This window comes from Giraffa tippelskirchi, chromosome 13 (genome assembly GCF_054371585.1).
Source record: "Giraffa tippelskirchi isolate mGirTip1 chromosome 13, T2T-mGirTip1v1.2.pri, whole genome shotgun sequence".
NCBI classification, from domain to species: Eukaryota; Metazoa; Chordata; class Mammalia; order Artiodactyla; family Giraffidae; genus Giraffa; species Giraffa tippelskirchi.
In genome coordinates this window covers 114114213-114136835 of record NC_137287.1, presented here as the reverse complement: position 1 = coordinate 114136835, position 22623 = coordinate 114114213, and the positions used below count along the sequence as shown (strand labels likewise).

The window sequence follows — 22623 nt, the reverse complement described above, 5'->3', positions numbered from 1 at the left end:
AGAAAAAAAGATGAGGGGCCTGGGAGCTGTGGGATGCAGATGAGGGATTTGTGGCAAGATGAAATTTTTCATAATTTCTGATGAACCCACAAAGGAGCTGACTGTGCTGGGAGAGATAAAGGCCCAGATGATGACTTTTGGCGGCCTCAAGCCTGAAAAAGTTCTATGGTGCACCCTCAAATATGTAGCTCAAAATAAACACAATACCAAAATTGTAAAACACAAAACTTGCATGTATGCTGAAATTCAAATAGCTCATTTTTTTCTTTGTCCAAAAGACTGTCTGTGGAGGTGAAACTTCTCTCTCATTAGTGCTTCTTGGCCATACAGCACCTCCTCTGAAAGCGAGCAGATTACTTCCTTCAAGGTCAGCTTCATCAATGTGAGCTGTTACCCTATTCTTATTTCTCCACTTGGCAGTGGGACAGGATGCTCAGGGAGCAAGTGGAGGCTCCTCTTCCTCGTTTTCCGGTTGGAAGGGGCTTCTGTTTCCCAGAAAAAGAGCCCAGGACCTTGTAATAGGTGTGAGCAGGAATGGAAACAGAAGCAAGGCTGACATGGGAGAAACTGTTTCAGAGGGGGCTGGAAGTGGGGAGACCCTGTGGTCTGAGCCCCGGTCTTGCCACGGGCCCTGCAGTGGGGAGGTGTGGAGAGTGGAGGGGGTAGTCTCTCACCCTAGGCTTCTGATTTCTGGTCACCTTGGCCTACATGGGCTTGTAGTGGGGCTCCCAGCCAGAGACTGAGGTCAGGCCACAGCTGTGAAGGCACCAAATACTAGCCATTGGACCAGTGATCGGGCTTCCCCAGTGGATCAGATGGTAAAGAATCTGCCTGCAATGCAGGACACCTGGGTTCGATCCCTGAGTCAGGAAGATCCCCTGGAGAAGGAAATGGCAACCCACTCCAGTATTCTTGCCTGGAAAATCCCATGGACAAGAGAAGCCTAGCGGGCTACAGTCCACCAGGTCACAAAGAGTTGGACGCGGCTGAGTGACTGAATACACATACAGACTAGTGATGATTGACAAGGCCCTGGCCCTTTGTCTTGGCTGAAAAATAATTCCAACAAAGATGGAAGATAGTGAAACAAATGAAGTACTTATTAGAAGGGAAAAAAGAGTACTGTATTTGTGGATAGATACACAGGCAGACTCAGTTGCAGAGTGGCACCCTCATGGCTGTTTAAATCACTTAACATGGAGCATTTCTTCCAGTTTTCCCTTGGCTAATTGTTGTCATTTGCCTGGTTCCTATTTGGTATATCTCAGGATCCTCCCATGTGTGCACATGCATCTCTTAGCCAAGAGGGATTCTGCTGAAGAAGCCTGTGGGTAGCTTGGCATCAGCATCACTCCACTTTTGACCTCTAAGAACCCTTTCTGCGCATGTGTAGTCAGGGAGGTCTCGACATCGAGAATGAGAAATATGTGATTTGTTATCTTCTGTCTGGGCAGGGCCCAGCCTCCTCTCTCAATTGTCCTGCCATTCTCATCTTGGAAGTATCGGTCCACAGGGGACGAATCTCCAATTGCTTTCCCCTGGGTGCAGGGGCATCTACCTCCTGCTTCACTCCTTACCTCTGGACTCTGAGAAGGAAGGAATTCCCCTCTCCAGGCATAACAGCAAATGGGGTGGAGGGTGTGTGTGGAGCGAGCGGGAAGAGGTAATGACCACACAAAGTGTCTCCCAGGCCCCTCTGGTCTGGGAGGCAAGAAGCTGGTTCATTCATCCTCACCTGGGCATTTGACACAAGGATATTAGTTATCCTTCCAGGGGAGTTTTCACTTGAAAAGAGAAGTCTGGAGAGAGCAATGCATTATCCAAAGGAATATTTTACTCTAGAAAAATTTCAGGTATCCACAGGGTATCTTTTTTGGCCAGGTGCGCCAAGCCAAAGAAACAGCTCCTCACCCCCACCCAAAAGAAGAAAAAATAAATAATCACCCACCCATTTCCCTTCTCACAGGAGGGAGGGATATTAGCAGTCTGTGGCCAGTGGTGTTCTGGGTGCTAGGATCATAGCCAGCACTTATTAACTTGCATGCCAAGTGATATTGTCTCATTAAATTGTCAGAGCTATGGGCTTGCTTAGTGGTCTCATGGCTAAGACTCCACGCTCCCAGTACAGGGGGACTGGGTTCAATCCCTGGTCAGGGAACTAGATCCCACCTGCTGCAACTGAGTTCACACGCCACAACTAAGACAAGGTGCAGTCAAATAAATATTTAAAAAAATAGAGCCACTCCATGGAATCTAACTGTTGGGAGCAAGGCATGCAGGATAAGGGTGAAGGTAAATGACCTGGTTTACCTACTTGTATCTGGCAGATCTGGATTCAAACTCCTTGTCCATTTGACCCTAAAGACCAACTTGGCTCCTGATCACACTGTTAGGCTGGCTACATTGCCCTGAAGTTCTTGATCATGACCACCAGGGGCGCCACTGCTCCACACATGAATGCTTTCACGAATGTGCTCAAGAGAAGGCTGCTTTTATTAAAAAACAAAACCATCACCATTGCCATTCTGTGATTCACTATAACAATAAAAGCTACTATAAATTAAACACTTAGTATGTGCCAAGCTTTGCTCAGGCACTTTACATGCATTATTTCATATATTCCTCACAACTGCTCTGGTTTCAAATGCCACTGTGTTCCACAGATTAGAAACTAAGATTTAAACCCAGGTCTGTCTGTCCATATTCAAAGCCCATACACTTAACCATACCCTCAATGGAAGGCACAAACTAAATGCTTGGAGGGTGTATTTGGCTGGCAAACTTTTGTTTGGGCCAGACTGGTGCCTTAAAACACATTAAATTTAAATGCTTTGGGGCAGGGCATCAGTCTACACTTGTGGGCTTCCCCAGTGGCTCAGTGGTAAAGAATCCATCTGCAATGCAGGAGATGTAGGAGACCCAGTTTCGATCCCTGGGTCAGGAAGTTCCCCTGGAGGAGGAAATGGCAACCCACTCTAGTATTCTTGCTTAGGAAATCCTGTGGACAGAGGAGCCTGACAGGCTACAGTCTATGGGGTGGCAAAGAGTCAGACACCACTGGGCGACTGAGCACACCCACAATGGTCCTCACTTAGCCACAGTCCTCACCATGCCCTGTTGTGTCTTTCCTCTATCTTAGCGCCCAACTCTGATGTCATTTGAATTTGCAACTCCATTGATGCCGATGACCCTGTTGACTCCATTTCTATTGATAATATTTGGTGGACCGGAAAAAAGAAAACTGGGTAGAAGCTTAGAGTTTTAGGAAGACAGTCAGGAAAGGTGACACATGGTCCCGGCTCAGTGTCATTCCAGAGATGTGGGAGGCAGTGCTGTCCCCGGCTGTGTCAGTAAACGAGTAACTCAGTGTGCATGGCACCACGTCAGAGGTGTGGGTTTCCTGGGACAGATGACAGTGAGCTGGAGGTGGATGTGACACGTTTTGACGTCACAGTATCCTCACAAGCAGGGTGATCAGAGTGATCAGCTACTTCATGGGCCCACGCAGAATCGTGCCCAATTTGTGTGTCTTGTTGGATTTCCATTTGCTTGGCCCCTGACCCAGTGGTTGGACTTCATCAGCATTGTGGGGTTTCTAATTAATATCAGTCACTCCATCTGTTAAGGAGTGAATTGTGTCTCCCCTAAAATTCGTGTGTTGAAGCCCTACCCTCCAGACGTAAGAATGTGATTGTATTTAGAGATAGGGCCTTTAGAGAGGCAATTAAGTTCAAATGTTAGGCCATCAGGGTGGACCCTCAGCCAGTTTGGTGTCCTTATAAGAAGAGGAAATCTGGACAGAGTTGGGGGGAGCAAAGGTGGAGATGGATGAGCCCTAAATCCTCTCTTTTTCTACAAAAAGAGGTGACTAAATTCTTCAAAGTGAGGTGTCCAAAATGTGTGACCTAGGACCATATCCCCACCAGCTACACCGGCAGCTGGGGGCCAGCTCTGAGGTTTGCAGGTTAAGATGAAATACAAATGGAGGCCCCGCCCCCCATACCCACCAGTTTGTCCTTCCCAGCTCGGACAAGCAGCCTGCAGTGGAGGGGCCTGGAATTTGTGTCCAGACCACCTAGTTCAAATGTCCAGCTCTGCACACCCCCCTCCCACCTCAGCAACACCCTGGGCCACTTCTCAGGGGGAGAAGGACACACTCCAGTAGCCAGGAGAACTGGCCACGAGCCCAAGCAGGCCGTGGGAAACAGAATGTTGTTCAAAAAGGCGGAAGCTCTAGGTGGGCCTGTCTCCTTGGCTCCCTGGACCTCTCACACCATAGGGAGAGCAGTGGCCGGGGGGGGGACCCTCAAGAGGCCAAGTCTGGCTCCCCACCTAAGGCAGCACCAGTCCACAGCAACAGGAAGTCCAGCCCAAGCTTCTGATACATCGGTGGTTGTCAACTGGGGGTGGTTTGGCCTCCCAGGGGTCATTGACAGCATCAGGAGGTATTTTGGGTTGTCATAAGTCAGGAAGAGGATGTTACTGGCATCTAGTGGGTACCGGGCAGCGATGCTGCCTAACATCCTGTGATGCTCAGAATAGTGCTCCTCCCCCTCCCCTGACTCCCAACCAACAAAGAATTATCCAGCCCCAAATGTCCACGTGACATGCTGGAGCAACCCTATGACACGTGTGTGAGTATGAAGGTTACAGGCTTAGGGGTCCAGATGCTGACTCTGCCACTGACTTGCTCTGGGATCAATTATCTTTTCATCTCTCTCTGCGTCTGCTTTTTTCATTTGGGAAATGGGGTTAATGGCAACTATTTTACAGGGTTTCTTGAGAAATAAAATGGACTTTACATAGAAAATGCCTGGCACAGAGTAGGTCCTCAAAAAGTATTGTTGTTACCGGCCAGGGTTTTGATAGAAATTGATCAGAGGCCAAATTCAGGCAAGGCTTTACTGGGGCTCCTAAAGCATCAAGGTTTCCCTCGCTTGCTCCCCAAGGTGGAGCAAGCTGGTTCCTTATGAGGGGTGAGGGTAAGGGTGTGGTTTGGTGTTTTGCACCCCCTTCCCTTAGGTGGTGTTGTGTGCAGGGGATATGCACAGTACCCTGCTTTTGCTCCAGGCTCTTCAAAAGCGGCAGTTGGGATTTTTTTGGTCTCTTTGTATCTTTCATCCAGCATTTGCCCCAACTCCACATGTACGCGGTTATTTTTAGTCCCATATAGTTTCTTTGTATTTTGGTGCTCAAGGAGGAGCGATGTATCCAGGTGCAAGCCCTGCAGCAAAGGATGCCAGATCCCAGCTTGTATCATTGTTTAAGTGTCCCTTAGGTGGAGGGAAAGAAGTGAATAAATAATATATTTAAATGGATAAATCACAAAATAGCAGTACAGCCATATTTCTGTGTGAAGCCGCAGAGGAAATACTAAAAGCGTTGGGAGGGAGGTGGTAGGAGTTGGGGCTGGAAGATGTGGAGAGCCGTGTTGTTACAAGCTGCGTGGTAGTTTGACTTGTTAAGCTCCATACATGTATGATTGGTTTAAACGTTGAAGTCGAGGACCTTGAATATTAACATCTTTCCTCCCATGTCCCTGATAATTGCTGTTAGGAGACAGCATGAAATTACTGTGGACGTCCCACTGGCAGGATTTCATGCCGCTGAGCCCTGCCCGGTTCTGCACACTCCAAGCGCCACGGGGTCCTGCCCCTGTTTTCCTGCCCCTCCAGAGCCCTTACTAATTCTCCGAGCGTAGCAGTCAGTTTGGGCTGCCATGACAAGCACCACAGACTGGGGGGCTTCAGCCATAGAAATCGATTTTCTCACTGTTCTAGAGGCTGGATGTCCAAGATCAAGGTGCCATCAGGGTCTGATGAGAGCTCTGTCTTGGGGTGAGGACGGCTGTCTGCTGCCTGTGATCTCTGCTGGCAGAGAAAGAAGGGGAAGAGGAGAGGGGAGGGGGGAAGGAGAGGGAGGAGAGAGCGAGAGGAATTAATTACACCTTTTCCATGTCCCTTCTTTGTTGTTGTTCAGCTGATAAGTTGTGTCCGACTCTGCGACACCATGGACTGCAGCACACCAGGCTTCCCTGTCCTCCACCGCCTCCTGGAGTTTGCTCAAGTTCATGTCCATTGAGTCGGTGATGCCATCCAACCATCTCATTCTCTGTTGCCCCCTTCTCCCCCTGCCCTCAATCTTTCCCAGCATCAGGGTCTTTTCTAATAAGTCGGCTCTTCGCATCAGCTGGCCAAAGTATTGGAGCTTCAACTTCAGCGTCAGTCCTTCCAATGACTATCCAGGACTGATTTTCTTTAGGACGGACTGGTTGGATCTCCTTGCATTCCAACGGACTCTCAAGAGTCTTCTCCAGCACCACAATTTTAAAGCATCACTTCTTCAGTGCTCAGCCTTTTTTATGGTCCAACTCTCACATCCGTTCATGACTACTGGAGAAACCACAGTTTGACTATATGGACCTTTGTTGGCCAAGGGATGTCTTTGCTTTTTAATATGCTGTCTAGGTTGGTCATAGTTTTCCTTCCAAGAAGTAAGCGTCTTCTAATTTCATGGTTGCAGTCACTGTCCGCAGTACCTCTTCTTAACAAGAGCACTAATCCCAGCATGGGCACCCCACCCCACCCTGGCCACATAACCTCATCTAAACCCAGTCACCTCCAAGTACTATCACACAGAGGTTTAGACTTCAACATGATTTTTTAATTTTAATTTTTTACTTTTGGTTGCACTGGGTCTTCATTCCTCTAGTTGTGGTGAGTGGGGATTACTCTCTAGTTGGGGTGCGTGGGCTCTAAAGTGCACAGACTCAGATGCAGGGGCATAATTACCCTGAGGCATGTGGAATCTTCCTGGACCAGGGATGGAACCCATGTCCTCTGTGTTGGCAAGTGAAAGTGAAAGTGTTAGTTACTCAGTCATGTACAGCTCTTTGCAACCCCATGGACTGTAGCCCACCAGGCTCCTCTGTCCATGGAATTCTCCAGGCAAGAATACTGGAGTGGGTAGCCATTCCCTTCTCCAGGGGATCTTCCCAACCCAGGGATCAAACTCGGGACATCTACATTGCAGGCAGATTCTTTACCGTCTGAGCCACCAGATTCTTAACGATTGGACCACCAAGGAAGTCCCCAACATACAATTTTGAGGGGACATAATTAGGTCCATACCCAAGGGCGACAGCCAAATCACGGCTGGCCTCCATGTCCACTTCTCCCTTGACTAGAAGGTCTCACAGTAGTTTCTTTAACTGCTTCGAGGCTGTGGTTGAGCAAGCCCTTTCCCACCCAGTACTCTGGTTCTGATTCTCTTCCCAGCCCTCAAAGTCAATATTAATTCCACGGTACATGGTGGGACCTGGTGAATGTACGGCAGGGCAGAGACAGGCTGAGGTTCCTATGAACTGGGCTATGAACTCCTTGCCCCGAGTGCTGCTTCTCTCTGCCAACAACTGTCCTTGAGCCACTACACCTCGAGCCCCCATCACTTCCAGTGACAGAGTGTATCTGAGCCATCTCAATCCTCTCGTCCACTGTCACTAGCCTGTCTGGTGTCACCACTGTCTTTCCCCTGGATGACCACCCAGCCCCCCTGACGAATCTCCCCACTTCCACTTCCCACCCCCAGGAGCCAGAGGGACCTTGTGAAAAGGCAGCTTGGATCGTGTCCCTCCTCCACTTGAATGACTTCCTACTGCCTTGACCACAATGTCCAAATTCCTTATTGTGGCCTAGGAGTCCCCATCGGGCCATCAGCTGCATTCTCAAACCCATCTTGATCTACACGCCCTTGATCATCCCTCAGCCACACTGGTTTCCTTGCTACTCCAGAACAAGAAAGCTTCTTCCTGCCCCAGGGCCCCGCCACGAGACTTTTCTTCTCTCAGGAAATCTGTCCTCCTAGATATGGTCGCTGCTGCTTCCTCTACCTCCTTGGGGCTCTGCTTGGCCACCTCCATCCCCTGTCTGAAGTAGCCACAATCCCCTCCACCCATTCCTCTGTATCACCCTGTTATGTTGTCTTTGGAGCATTCATCACCATCTCCGACTATCCATCTTATTCATTAAGACATGTTAGTCGCTCAGGCGTGCCCAACTTTTTTGCGACCCCCTGGACTGTAGCCCACCAGGCTCCTCTGTCCATGGGATTTTCCAGGCAAGGATACTGGAGTGGGTTGCCATTTCCTTCTCCAGGGGATCTTCCCGACCCAGGAATCAAACCCAGGTCTCTTGCACCGCAGGCAGATTCTTTACCTACTGAGCTACTAGGGAAGCCCTCTTAGTCATTACTTATTTGTATAAAATATGTTAGCTGGAGGGAACAGCTCCAATGGCCCAGAATGGGTGACCAAGGCTACCTCTGAGGTGTATGTGTTAGAGAAGTTGATTAAGGGCCAAACATCACCTTACCCAACACACTCATATGCCGAGCTCCTGAAGAAATGGGTGAACGGACATCTCCTGGAGCCACTTTCAGTTTCACTTTCTAAGGGGCCTTACCAATTGATATCTTATAAGTACTGGTAAAAGGAAAGAAGGAAAGTGAAGTTGCTCAGTCATGTCTGACTCTTTGTGACCCCATGGACTATAGCCAGGCTCCCCTGTCCAGGTGATTTCCCAGGGAAGAAAACTGGATTGGGTTGCCATTTCTTCTCCAGGGGATCTTCCAGAGTGAGTGCTAATTAACCCCCTTTGTATTTAACAGGAACCTCTGGAGGGCAGTCTTCCTCCACTGTAGGGTCTAGCTCTCCTGCCCGAAGGTCAAGTGTGGACAAGGTCGGATGGATAGAGATGGGTGGGTGGGGGTGGGGGTGCCTTCTGACGGCAGGAACACCCTTCCTTTGGAGAGAAGGGAGGCTGGAGGCCCAGGTAAGCCCTGAAAGTGGGGTGAAACTCAGGTCAGAGAGACGAAGGGCTGCCGTGCGTGGTGATGAGGGACAGCTCCAGGCACAGCTTGCCTGGGAGAATATTGGCTCTGCATCCTACGAGTCACATGACCTTGAGCAAAGCTCCTTCTCCATTTTCTCATATGAGACTTGGAGTAATAGTCTCCTCTTCAAAGAGCTGCTGTGAATAATAACGAGCTAATACATGGAAAGTTCTTTGAAGTTATTATTATTGTTGTTATTTAAGCTCTACTCAGGAAGGTAAAGTTTCTCGTATCATGTACTAGGCAAGATGTACTGGGGTGTATGCATGGGCCTGGCGGGTATGTGGTATGTGATGTGTATGGCGTGTGTGCCCGTGTGCTATGCAAGTGTATACATCTATATTCTTTTCTTTCTATTCTTTTCCATTATAGGTTATTACAAGATATTGAATATAGTTCCCTGTGCTATACAGTAAATCCTTGCTGCGTATCTATTTCATACACAGAGTGTATGATCCCATACTCTGAATTCATCCCTCCCCACTCCCTTTCACCTTTAGAGAATCACAACCACAGGGTCAGCCTCTGAGGTCAGGATCAGGAAAATACGGCACTCTTCAGGCATGGGCCAGTCCTCCAGCTCAGTCCTGGTCACCTACCCAGGAAGCCTTGACAGACTCCCTGCTGGATTAGGGGCCCCTCCTCTGCCTTCTCCCAGCTCCCTCTTTTTGCACTGGCCACATGGTAGTTTTAAATGTATTTTTTAAAAATGATTTATGATATAAAATTATAAATTGAGGATTAATTAAATATTACTGGTTTCATTCTCTGCTTCCCCAACTTGCTGTAAGCTTTTAGATTGGCAGAATCTGTGTCCGATTCCACTTGGTCTCCCAGGTGCTCAGCTGAGGGCCTGGCAGAGTAAACTGCTCACTTGTTTGCATTCCTGCTGAATGAATACATTGAATGTTAGCATCCTGGACTCTGAAAATTCACCGGAAAGCCCATCCGGGCCATGTTGCCCACATTCTGTCTAATGTGGAAATTCAGAGGTAGCCCTAGAGGGAGGGATTACCACTGGGCAATCTCAGGACCAGCCACGCCTCCCTTTCAGGATGGGAGGCTTGGCCTTTGCCCCTGCTGTGGCCCCTGCTAGGATTCCAGGGTTTTGTGGGGGAGCTGGAAGATGCAGGCAGCTCAATCAGGCTTTGGCACTGGCAAGGGCAAGCAGTTTTGATTCCTGGGTCAGCTCCATGGACAGGGGAGACGGGTAGGGGAGGGCCGGCTGCAGGCAGGAGCTGAGGGTCCTCACCAGGTCAGGGGCCCTGCACTAGGGATCAGGAAACAATAACATGTGACCTCGAGGACTGGTGGCTCCAGGCCACAGACTGGCCTTGGCACATCGGGGGCGCCATGGCTGCAGTGGTAGCTGGTCTATTCTGAGCCCAGGGTGGCAGCTTTGCAGGCACAGGGACAGGGTGGGGGCATCTGTGAAGAAGCCTCAGTGCTTTTACAGCAGGTGTGGCATCAGGCTTCCAGGGGCTCCATGGGCTGAACCAGCATCATCTCTGGACAGAATAGGAAGAGGTAGCAGACACTGCTTCCTGGAGAGAGGACTTCTTTGGGGAGATAATTTCTTTTTAAAAAATATTTATTTGGCTGCTCCGGGTCTTAGTTGCAGCATGCAGGACCTTCGATCTTCACTGCAGCCTATGAGAGCTTTAGTTGCGGCACGTGGGATCTAGTTACCCAACCAGGGGTCAAACTTGGGCCCCTGGCATTGAGAGTGTGGAGTTTTAGCCACTGGACCACCAGAGAAGTTCCGAGGGGATTTCTTTGTGAACATGTGAGACCCTAGATCTCCCCTGTGTAAGGCTTGGGTTGGTTTCGAGGGCTGAAAGTCCTACATTTGAAGGCAGGGCCAGAGCCAGGGAAAGAATATGGAACGTTACTGGTGTGGCCCCGCTCTGCTAAGCTAGGATCATGGGTCCATTGTCTGAGAAATAAGAGCCTGAGATGGGGTTTCTGGGTTAAGAAATTTACCAGGTGGGTGCTCTGAGTAGGGGAGTGAGGGAAGCAGGGCAGGGTGGAGAAGGAGTTAAGCAAAGATGGGGAGCCGCTGCATCGTGATCCCACAGAGCTCTGGAGCACGAATGGTACCATGGAGTTGGCTGCTCCATTATTTGGTTATGGGGGCAGCTCTGGGGCATGGGACACCCCCTCCTGGTCCAGGGCGACGACCAGGACAAAGGGGGCAGCTGTGAACAGTGAGCAGCCAACACTCAGGAACTGGGGGGATGGGTGCTGGCCCATAAAGAGGTGTGGGTGGGGCACCAACAGCTTCCCCTATAGTAGGCATCATGGACTTCCTTGTCCTGAAATCAACCTTCTTGTACCTTCCACTATCCATGCGCTCTGCTTCCACTCTCTGGGGCTACGGGACGCATCCACTTGGCCACCCCCTGATTTGTGTGGGCAGGGTATTCAGACTCCATCTGGGTGCCTCTGAGCATCCTTGGAGCTGAGAGAGCATGTGCATCAGCCAGCATCAGCTTGTGCACGTGGCCAAAGGAACCCTGAGATCCTGAGTTCTCAGTGTGGTGTGGGGGTGGGGGAGAGCAGCTGGGAGCATCCACCTCAGCAGCAAGAACCCAATAGCTTAGCATTCTTGTTACTTGGGACTGTGTGCGTGGATCCCAGTGATCCAGCGATGTTGCTTTCTCCAATGTATTAAGAGAAGCAAGAGTCGAATATTAAACTCTCTAACTCATCTGTGTGTTACTGACAAGCTCCACACAGGAAATTGTAACCACATGAAATATTTATGCTTCACACTACAAAGATGATACTGACATGACAGCACATTGTTTTTGTTTGTTTGGCTGGGTTTTCTTGTTTTCTTTTTCCAAAGTGGATTGCAAGATGCCCTCCAGGGAGGAAACAGCTCAGAGAAATTGTGCCTCAACCCAGGAGTTGTTATCTGGGTGAAGCAGGGTTATGTGATTGGAGAACGAGGGGCCAGACCCATGGAGCCTCCTCTGTCTGGGTCACGGGCCTGGTTTGGGGTGCCTACACCTGCCCCTCATCTCAAAATAGCTATGTCATGAGGCTCAAGAACTGCAGTCTCCCCATAGCTCCTCCACACCAGGCAATTGTGGTTTTTCCGGAAACGGTTAAAATAGTCACCTAATTATTACTTAGTTTTGAGGCTATCACCCCTAACATCTGTCGGGAAAACCAGTTAAGAGTTCCCTTTCTGAGAATCTTGCTATACTTGGGTTTAGAGGAGTCCCTCTGCCCACCCTGGGCTCCTGCTGCCCTGAACGCACCTCTCACCTCCACCAGACTGGAAACTTCCAGAGGAGAGAAGCTCCATCGGGGGCAAGGGGGTGTTCGGGAGGGGCTCACTGTGGTCACCTGCCAATGGGAGCTCCCTGTGTGGCCAGCATGCAAGGCCAGAGCCACTTGAATCATCATGGGAACCTACTTGCTTGGCACCATCATCACCGCACTTCTACAGATGGCAAGACTGAGGCCATCGAGGCTCTGTCGCCCGTGGAGACCCTCGGGGATGGGGAAAGGGCAGGGGGGACTTTGCCCTCAACCTGACTGACACCAGGGGATCTGTCCTGGCAAATCCCACCACCAAGGACCACTGCAGAGGGCCTGCCCCTGGCTTACCAAGTGTAAAGAGAGACAGGCTTGTTTCCAACTTTTCATCAGTTTTATTATAAAGAAATTCGAGAGAAGCACTGGGCACCAAGACAGACATTTGCAGGGTCAGAAAACAGCTGCAAACATTAAGAACCCAAACCCAAACCAAACCCCCAAAGCACACACACTTTATGATAGAAACTGCATTTTTGTTCTCGATGGTTCCTCGTAAACAGACAGAAGTTGTTGTTGCTGTTTTAAATAGATGAACGTATGATTTAAAACACAAAAAAAGCGCAACATCTCTGAGTGTGGCTATATATTGTCCGGTTCCTGCTGTACAGAGGGTGAAATGGTTTGGCAGCCTCTTTTGTGCACGTCTCCCTTAAGATAAAACTTAAAAAAAAAATGTGCTAAGGGTCATATAAAATGCTTTTTTTTTTTTTACCTTAAAGGAATCTACTTTCTGCCCCACCCCATCCCAACAAAATAATTTTACAGGTGTCTTCAGCACAGCTTCTAAAACACGTAGTCAACTAATACTTACATGGAGCCAACAGTTTATAAGTGTCATAACATCTTGTTCACACTGTAAAACCGGATTTGCACGTCTGGCGCTGAGCCGGCCCCAGCCCGATCCATCTAGGGGTGGTTTTCTGCGGCAGGGCCACCGGTCCAGAGGCAGCTCCGGCGACTGTGGGCTCTGGCGCCAGACGACCAGACGGAGGGGACAGCGGCAGGCGAGGCACGGGGTCCACAGGAACCCTGGAGCAAGCGGTCAGGGGGCGGGAGGTTCCAGCAGGTTCTTTGGGCTGGCGGCGGGCGGCGCGTGGCCTCTGCAGAGTCTGCCGGGAGGTGAGGAAGAGCCTCAGCCCTGGGCCCGGGGGGTCTCACTGCGCTCTGCGCCGGCACCCTGCTTCCTGCCGAGGCCTCTTTTCTGCTGTCAGCCCTTCAGGCTCTGAGCAGTGCCCTTCCAGCAAGCCTCAGGGAGGACAGGGAGGCGGGCTTAGGTGAGGTAGAGCGATTTATCCCTGGGGAGCAGGCTGGGGGAGAAAGGAGGGGCTGTCAGAGCAGATGTGACCCCCATTCCCGTCCAGGCGTCCCCTGGCCCTTAGGGGGCTGGACACAGAGGCCAGGTGCCTGGGGACAGCTGCTCACTGGCCTTTCATCCCCTCCGTGGGATGAACCTCCGTGGGTTCAGCGGCCGGCCCCTCGGAAGATGAGTGAAGGTCTGGGCTGGTCCCGTCTTGACTATCCACTGGTGGACACCAGAGGGGGGTGTGTGTGTGTGGGCGGCAGAGGTGTGTGTGTGTGTGTGTGTGTGTGTGTGTGTGTGCGCGTGTGCACGCGCGCGTTAGCACATGCGGAACCAAACACTCCTCCTGGAATCCTGGTGGGAGACTAGCCGGTCCTCAGCTCTGAGGATACAAAAAGCTAGAGTTTTTAAAGTTGGGACCAAATCTCCGTGCTTCCACTACAGGAGCTCTGGTTCAATCCCTGGCTGGGGAACACAGAATTCTGCATGCCACGCAGTGCGGCCAAAAAATAATAAAAAATTATTTTGTTTTAAAAAATGGGACCAAATCTGTGCTGTGATTGGAGCCCAGAGCTCCCGTGAGATCAGGTCAAAGCCAGAGAGAATAGCATTGAAACATGTATATTATCATATGGAAAATAGATGACCAGTGCAAGTTGGATGCATGAAGCAGGGCATCCAAAGCCGGTGCTCTGGGACGACCCAGAGGAATGTGAGGGGGAGGGAGGTGGGTGGGGGGTTCAGGAAGGGGGGGGACATGTGAATCTGTGGCCGATTCATCTTGATGTATGGCAAAAACCATCACAATATTGTGAAGTAATTATCCTCCAACTAAAATAAATAAATTAATTAAAAAAACAGTCTCTGAGGCCACGCCCTCACTAGGCTCCTCTCTGCCCGGGTGGCTGCCCTACCGCCACTACTGGAGCAGGTTCACCCTGAACAAATATACATCATCAAGGGCACCCAAATTCCTGCCTCAGGCTCTGCTCCTAGGGAAGCTGACCAAAGACAGCCGCTCTAGCTATGACTGTCACACAGAAGCACTTGTGAAAAAAGAAAACAGGGTGGGGGCTTCCCTGGTGGTCCAGTGGTGAAGAAGCCGCCTGCCAAGTGCAGGGGAGGAGGGTTCGATCCCTGCTTCAGGAAGATTCCATGTGCCGTGGGGCAACTAAGCTCCAGTGCCACAACTACTGAGCCCGAGCTCTAGAGCCCCGTGAGCCGCAACAAAGATCCAGTGCAGCCAAAAATAAATAAATCTGCCTGTGGAGTCCTCCAGGCAAGAAAAACTGGAGCGGGTGGCCATTCCCTTCTTCAAGGGATTTCCCTGACCCAGGGTCGAATCTGGGTCTCCTGCACTGCAGGCAGATTCTTTACTATCTGAGCCACCAGGGAAGACTAAATAAATAAATAAATCTTAAAAAAAAGGAAAAGAAAAATAACAGGATGGAAGGAAAAACAGCAAGAGCAAAGACGGACCTCAGTTTCCCCCACAGGCCTGGCCCCAGACAGCTGAATTCCTCTGGGTCCTTGCTTTGTTCTGCCTCCTCTCCTGAAGACACCGGGCATCCGGTGCCCACGAGGCCCTCCTGCAGGTGACAGTGATCTGCGGTGTCCCCCATGCCCTTTCCACCCCGTCACCCCATCCTCATGCTACTCGAATCAGCAGGGCCCACCTGCAGGTGCTGACGCCACACTCGGTGCCGGGGTAATTGCTGTCCCAGTCTCCACTGCTCGTGGGGTTGGACGGGCCAGGGGAGCGGGATCCGGAACCGCTGGGGAACTCAGAGATGTGAGGGAAGTCCTGCTGAGCGGGGAGGAGAAGGCGGTGAGCAAAGGAGAGCCAAAGGGGCACACTTCAGGCAGCAAGGAGGGGATGGGGCTTCCCTGGCTTATAAGAAATTTCTGCTCTGTCCCTCTGCCTGGACCACTTCTTTCTTTTCCCTGGTAGAGCACCTTCTGGAAAATACAGTCCTAGTCTTAGCTGCAAGGGTGGGGTGCTGGTGGTGAAGGACTTTCCTTCGCTGGACCTCAGTCTCCCACTCTGTAAAATGGACTTACTGGGCTGAGTGACCTCCCAGAGTCAAGCAGGCCTTGTAATTCCCAGTGTCCATGGAGCAATTAGCAGGGGTCAGGCTTAAAAGGCTTTGGGGAGAGCCAGGAGCTAAGGCTCAGTGGCCTCAGCCTCTCTTACCAGAGAGCAGGAATAGACAGAAGCTGAGGGAGGAGGGCCTGGGATACCCTAGGAATCTGAAGAATCTGCCTGGCAACCTGCCAGTTGTTCTCTGCAGCCAGTGCATCTCAGGCGAGGCGTACTCATCCCATTTTACAGATGTGGTCACTGAGGCTCAGAGGGGTAAAGTGCCAAGGCTGAGGTTTCACAGGCCGTGAGTGTCAGGGCCAGTATTTGGAATCCCAAGCTCCCTCCTCTTTCCACAAGGGGGTCCCCCAGGGGCGCATTCTCACTGGGTGCTGCTTACCTGTGGCCCTGGAGGTGAGGGGCTCACGGCCAGCTGCACCTGGAGTGCCATGGGAGCAGGCAGGACAGGAGGCTGGGGGGCTGGGGACATGCTTACGGGTGGGCTGAGGAGGGTGCCCTGGGCGTGGGGTGGCAGTGGCAGCTGCTGGTGCAGGGGTGTGCTGAGAGGGAAAGAGGGGGGCGGCGGTGGGGAGGCGCTGAGGCCGGGCAGCAGCGACTTGGAGCCCAGCGTCCGGGCAAGGCTGGCGGGGGAGGCCCCGCTGCGGAAGGCCTGCAGGTCAGACGGGGTCAGGAAGGAGGCCAGGCCCGGCATGGCGTACATGGGCTGCTTAGGGGGGAGCATCTTGGCCGGCGGGTTCGCCTGAGCGCTTTTGGTCTCACCCTGGTCAGGGGAGCTCTGGAAGGAAACAGACACCAATCTGGATAAGCCAGAACCAACGTGGGTAAGCTGGAACTTGGGCCACGAGACCCATGTGGCTTTGAAACCCACTGGCTGGCTCTTGCACCCCTCGGGGGAGAGCAGGGGACTCACCAGAGATCACTCAGGACCCATCACCCTTGGCTCTGACCATCCAACCATCCTGTAGTTTAATCCCTGGGGGTTCCCCTGCCCACCGGTGAGGCAGGAGCATCGCCCAGCTGGGTTATCCTCTCCTTGGGCTTCTCCCAGCCTCTGTGCTTTTGCATGGGCTGTTCCCTTGATTTGGGACACCCTCTTTGCTTGACCCTTTCTGGCCCAATTCAGAAACCATGTCCTCTGTAGCAGCTGCCAGACCACCTCCCTCTGCAGCTTGGACCACACAACCACCACCATGCTGAACCTCCTGTGATACTGATGTCGACAGATGAGGCTGAGCGTAGGACAGGAGTAAAGGCCAGTTTTGAAGACGGGCAAAACCGGGTTTGAATCCTAGTACAGCCATTTAACAGACTGAATACTTCCAGGCAAGTTGCTTAACTCCTTTGTGTATTGGGTTCTTGTTGGAAGAATCATGTGAAATGAGATGCGTGTAAAGTATGCAGCATGAGCTGGCACACAGGAGGTGCCCTGGAGAAGAGACCACATGCGTGTGTGCTAAGTTGTTCAGTTTCGTCCAACTCTGCAACTCTATGGACTATAGCCCTCTAGGCTCCTCTCTCCATGGGATTCTCCAGGCAAGAATACTGGAGTGGGTTGCCATGCCCTCTTCCAGGGGATCTTCCCCACCCTGGGACTGAACCCAGGTCTCTTATGTCTCCTCCATTGGCAGGCAGATTCTTTACCACTAGCACCACCTGGGAAGCCTGGAGAAGGGACCACATTGGTCTTATCCATCCCTTTCAAGACCTGTGGTGTTGACTGTTCCCGTGGATTTCAGTTCTTGCTCTATCCCTCAAGGACTGGGCTTAGGGATCCCAGATGTTACCTTGGAGACAAGGCTGGCCCTGTAGGCTGCCAGAGCCTTCAGATACTCCTTCTTCGCTGCTTCAGTCTTCCTCTTGTAGGCCTGAAAGATCCAAGATGTAGGCGATATTGGGGAGAGGTCAGGGTCAGCCTGAGCTCATAGGGCTAGTAACTGGTGCTGACCTCTCAGCTAGATCTGCTTCTATTCCCCCTGCAGGCCCTTGAGGGGAAGCCATGGGCTTATGGCCAGTGGGTAGAAAAGCTGTGGCCTGGACCCCAGACTTTCAGAGTTGGAGGCACACGATGGATAGAGATGCTTGTTCCCATTTAACAGATGAGGCAGCACAGGTCCAGTTTCCTCCCCCACTTAACCAAGTCGCTAGTGAATGCAGCTACAGAACAGCCAAATGGGACCGACTACCTCCCCAGTTTACAGATGGGCAAACTGAGCCCAGTAGAGTCCTCAGCAAAGGCTGGGCAGAGGCTAGTTCCCCTAGTTCCAGAGGCTGGGCCTGGTTCCAGACCTTCCAAGTCTGGCTACAGAGCCCTGGGGGATGACCCAGAAAGGGATGGGAGCTCACCTGCTTCTGCTCCTCTCCCAAGCTGTCCCACATGGAGGCCACGATTTTGGACACATCCCCGAAGGTCGCACTGGGGTTCTGTCCCTTGATGGCGGCCTGAGTGTCTCTGAAGAAGAGTGCGTAGGCTGACACAGGTTTCTGTGGCTCATTGGGGTCCTTCTTCTTCTTCTTCTTTGGGTTCTTGGCCTTTTTGCCAGGATCAGCTGAAGGTCTCTTTTCTCCTGACATCTGCCCAGGTGAGGGGAGTTAGAAAACCAGAGAAGCCCAGGACCTCCAGCTAACCGACCCAGTCTAGGCCGAGCTGGACCTTCCTTAGCTTTTCCCCGCTTTCCCAGCCCTGCTCACACATAGGCAATGCCCTGGCCACTCCCTGGGCTTGAATACACACACACACACACATACAAATCACACACAAGCGAGTGCACACACATGCCCTGGATATGAGCCCTGGGTTTTTCATTCAGAATGATGGTAAAGTTCATTCAAAAAAACGCAAGAGAAAGAAACAAGGTAATGCCCTATAGAGCAATAAAACTATCACCTATGGGCTTTTAGTCTTTTCTGCTGCACAGAAGTCATTTGCATCTCTACAGGGAAAAATTAATTTGCCTTGTAATCAGACAAAAATCGCTTACCTCTTCATCATGTTCCCCCCACCCCAAGTTAACAACTTCCTTTACAGAATGTAAAAGCCCCCATCAATAATGAGGGAGGAATCAAAAGGAAGGTATAATCTCCCAGAGAATCATCAGATAGTTCTTGGGCTTGTTCGATGAGGCTGTGATATGCCATTGAAAGACCGTGCAGTTATCTGTTTTGGGGCTATTTCCAAGTTTTGGATATATATATTTTTTCTTAACAGCTCTCCCCTCTTGTGATCACAAATAATCCCCAAAGATTATTCTTGATTGAATAAGACCAGTCTCTTCCACCACATTTCAGCTATGCAACTTGGCTTAGTCCCCCTGACCCTCTTTGAAGTTGCTGGATGGGATTGAAGTTAGTGTAACTGTCACCAGGGTGATCTCACCCTGGATACCTGGCCTTTGGTGCAGTCAGACTCCAGGACCTCAGTACTGTGAGCACCTGGCTTCCAGGATGGAGGGGTTGGGCACGTCCCCCACTGACTAGGACTCCTAGGCCACCCAGGGACCAGGGATTTTGGCCAAAGGCCGTGGATACTGCCATGAAGACTGTGGCTCTAATTCTCCAAGAAAATGAACGTAATATCGTAAACTGACAAGGAAACCACGGGCCAGACTCAGGTCTGTGGGTCTGAGGGACAGTGAGGGGTAGTCTGTGGCCACATCGGTCCTGTTCTTGAGTGTTTCTCTGCGGTCACCCACCTCCCCAAGCCTCAGTTCTGTCTGCCGAGCGGATGGGGCATTGCGGGTGGTTTAGAGTGTGTGCTGGAGCCAGACTACAACCACCTTGGTTTAAATCCTGGTTCTGTGATGCTTGATAAGTCACTTAACCTCTCTGTGCCTCGGTTTCCCTATATGCCAATCAGAGATAATAAAGGCACCAACTGCATGGGGTTGTGATAAAGATTACATGGGTTAATAGCTGTCACGTCCTTAGAATGGTATCTGCCCCATGGAAGTGTTTTAAAAGGGTTTGTTAAATACAAATTAAATTAAATTAAAACCACCTCCTGCCTGGACTACAGTAGTGACCAAGTTATCCCGAGGATGAAGCTGGACCAGGATCCAGAGGCACCCACACCAGCCAGGAGGTCAGGGTCTCTGATGGATGCCATGAATACTGCCCCACGTCTCTTCAGGGCTACCACGTGGAAAGAGGTGAGAGGCCCTTATGAAGAAAGGGAGGCAGGCATTGTGGGAGCAAGTCTTGATTTTACCAGCGGCTCACTGGGAGATTCCGGGCAAGCACAAGCATCCTTGGCCTTTCCGGGTCTCTGTTTTCTGCTCCAGTAAAACAAGATGCTCTTTGACAGGGAGGGAGGCTTGGGGTCAGCGCAAAGAAAGGACAGGAGCTGAACAGGTGGTGAGCTCTCATTCCCTGGCATGTTCTTGAAGAAGCAGGACAACCCCTGGTTCCAGGGATATGTAGGGGTCATGTCCCCAGTTGGGGGGGTTGTTTTTACTGTTCCCTCCCACAGTGATGCCCAGAGGTGCCCTCTGCTGGACCACACATCTCTGTGGTCCTCCTGAAAGGTCAGAATGGCCAGAAGATGTGGCCCTGAGGATCTTGCCAATGCCATCAATGCCACCGAAATGACCCACTGGCCATTGAGGAATAAGACATCATCATGTTTTTCCAGAATTTTCCTTGTTTTCCGACAAAGGGGACAGTTACACTCTTGTAGTCTTTTCTAGAGGTAGGTGATGCCCATTTCCTCCCAGGGCCTGTCCCCTGCTGACGGGAAGGCATTCTAAGGCATCTGAAGCCTTTGTATCTCCATCCCCACGTACCTTGAAATGCGCCTCTGATTCTTCCTCCTGAGTTGAACTGGAGGGAGAGGGGGTCGCTGACTTGCTCCCTGGGGGTGACGGGGAGCTGTGGGCGATGCCGCTCCGGATGCCCATCTGAGAGATGAGCTGAGACTGGCTGAGGGCGCTCATGTGGCTGGCCAGCATTGCCGGGCGGCCCAGCAGGGGCCCTGGTCGGCCCGAGTCATAGGCTGCAACCTCCGAGTGGACCATCTCCTGGATCTAAGAGAGGAGGAGATCGCGTGCTGAGTTAGAAAGGGCCAGCACATCGGCGTTGTCAGACTCACAGGAGGGGGTCCGCTCTGAGCTGTGGCTTCCTCAGGGACCCCTGCACGATTCGGTGCACCCCTGGGGGGCGCCATTCTGCTGACAGTCACCCTGGACAGACAGTCAGCATCTCAGCCCTTGTGAGAAAGCCCAGTTCAGCTGTGAACAAGTCATTTGATGATATTCGGTCTTTCCTCTTGAAACACGGTATATCTTGGCACTTATTCCCTGTGCAGCACAACAGCAAAGAGCAGAGACGCTGGAAGCCGCCTGCACTTTGAAATCTGGTTCCGCTTGTATGCTGGGTGACTTTGACAAAGTTACTTAACCTCTCTGTGCCTCAGTCTCTTCATCTGAAAAATGTGGATAATGATTAAACCTATCTTCTAGGGCTGTTAAGGATTAAATATGCCTGGCAGACGGTAAGCCCTATATTGTATAAGAATTTGTTAAATACAAAGAATAAATAAATCCGTTAAGAAGGTTTGCACTTTCCCCTCGCCACCATAGGTCAGTAGTTTTCTTACTATCTATTCCCCAGGGTATTGTCTAACTGGTTATTTTTGGAACTTAAAGAAAACTACTGAGTTTTACATACAGGCACTTCTCGTACTAATCATATTTAGAACAATGTGTATTTTTCACCTAACAATTATATATGTATATGGATACACACACACTGTTCAGTGAAGCATACCAATTTGCATATTCTTATAATTATTTTTATTTCCTTAAATGTGTGGTCAAATTCTAATTTCTAATATCTAGTATCTGTGTTTTCCTTTTCCTTTTTATTAGAGAAGTTCATCAGTTTTCTATTTTATTTTGTGGGATTTTTTTTTTCCTCCTTAAAAGAATCAAATCTCAAATATGTTTATCAGGCAGGTCTACTCCTTCTCTGCTTTCTAATTCTTTATTTTATCTTTATTCGTCTCTTTATAGTATCTTTATCTAATTCTTTTATATTTATTAATATCCTCTTCTGATTTTTGCAGATTGGTTAATGTTGTTTCCCCTCAATTCTGAGTCACATTTTCAACTAATTATTTTCATTCTCAATGTTTAGAAATATGTTTCATGCTATGACTTTCACTCTGAACATGACCTTAGCTTTCCCCAGACTTCATCTCATGAGATTTTCGTTATTGTTCGTTTTGATATACTTATTCCTAAATTTCATTTTTAATTTCCTCTCTCATGGAATTGATGTTTAAGAAGACTTTTGAAATTTCTGAGGTTAAAATTTTTTGTTGTTTCTTTCCCTTTTGCTGCTCATTTCTCGTAACAAAACTGATCAAAGAGCATAATCTGTACTATTTGTACTTTGGAGAATTTATTCAGGTTTCCTTGAGGACCCAAATATGCTTATTTTTTAACATTCTTTTTTTATTGTAGTAAAACATGCATAACATAAAACTTACATTTTAACTATTTTTTAAGTCTACAGTTCAATGGCGTCAAGTCCATTCACACAACCATCACCACCATCCATCCACAGGACTCTTTTCATCTGGCAAAACTAAAGCTCGGTACCCCTTCAATACCCCTCCGCATTCATGCTCATTCTGCCCCTGGTAACCACCATTCTACTTTCGGTCTCTATGCGCTTGACTATTCTAGGTACTTCACTTAAGTAGAATATACAGTATTTGTCCTTTTGTGTCTGGCTTATTCCACTTAGGGGCTTCCCAGGTGGCTCAATGGTAAAGAATCTGCCTGCCAAGCAGGAGACGTGGATTCGATCCCTGGGCCGGGAAGATTCCCTGGAGAAGGAAATGACAATCCACTTCAGTATTCTTGCCTGGGAAATTCCACAGAGAGAGGAGCCTGGCGGGCTACAGTCTATGGGGTCGCAGAGTCGGACATGACTTAGCAACCAAACAACAGCAACATTCCACTTAGCATAAGGTTTTCAAGGTTCATTCATGTTCTCCCATGTG

The 22623-nt window shown here is 50.3% G+C and overlaps 1 protein-coding gene and 1 long non-coding RNA gene across 27 annotated transcripts in view; one reads left to right on the top strand and one right to left on the bottom strand.

The window, feature by feature from the left end:
- The first annotated feature begins 3676 nt into the window (after window positions 1-3676).
- Window positions 3677-6679, top strand: LOC145532307 (uncharacterized). Its single transcript, XR_014073152.1, has 2 exons — window positions 3677-5837; window positions 5980-6679. It is a non-coding gene; the product is annotated as an uncharacterized LOC145532307 (long non-coding RNA).
- A 5855-nt stretch (window positions 6680-12534) lies between these two features.
- TOX2 (TOX high mobility group box family member 2) overlaps window positions 12535-22623 on the bottom strand; it is a 248945-nt gene continuing 238856 nt past the window's right edge. For 5 of the 26 annotated variants that reach the window (XM_081557016.1, XM_081557017.1, XM_081557018.1 and 2 more), the window contains 7 exons: window positions 20399-20638; window positions 17964-18191; window positions 17405-17485; window positions 16000-16395; window positions 15196-15323; window positions 14999-15108; window positions 12535-13328 (listed from right to left, as the gene is read on the bottom strand). In XM_081557016.1, the coding sequence (XP_081413142.1) occupies window positions 15000-15108; window positions 15196-15323; window positions 16000-16395; window positions 17405-17485; window positions 17964-18191; window positions 20399-20638 (1182 nt within the window). In that variant the 3' untranslated portion in view covers window positions 12535-13328; window position 14999. Of the gene's footprint in view, window positions 13527-14998; window positions 15109-15195; window positions 15327-15999; window positions 16396-17404; window positions 17486-17963; window positions 18192-20398; window positions 20639-22623 lie in introns of all 26 variants that reach the window. The other 21 variants (XR_014073145.1, XR_014073144.1, XR_014073149.1 and 18 more) reach the window with 15 other exon arrangements.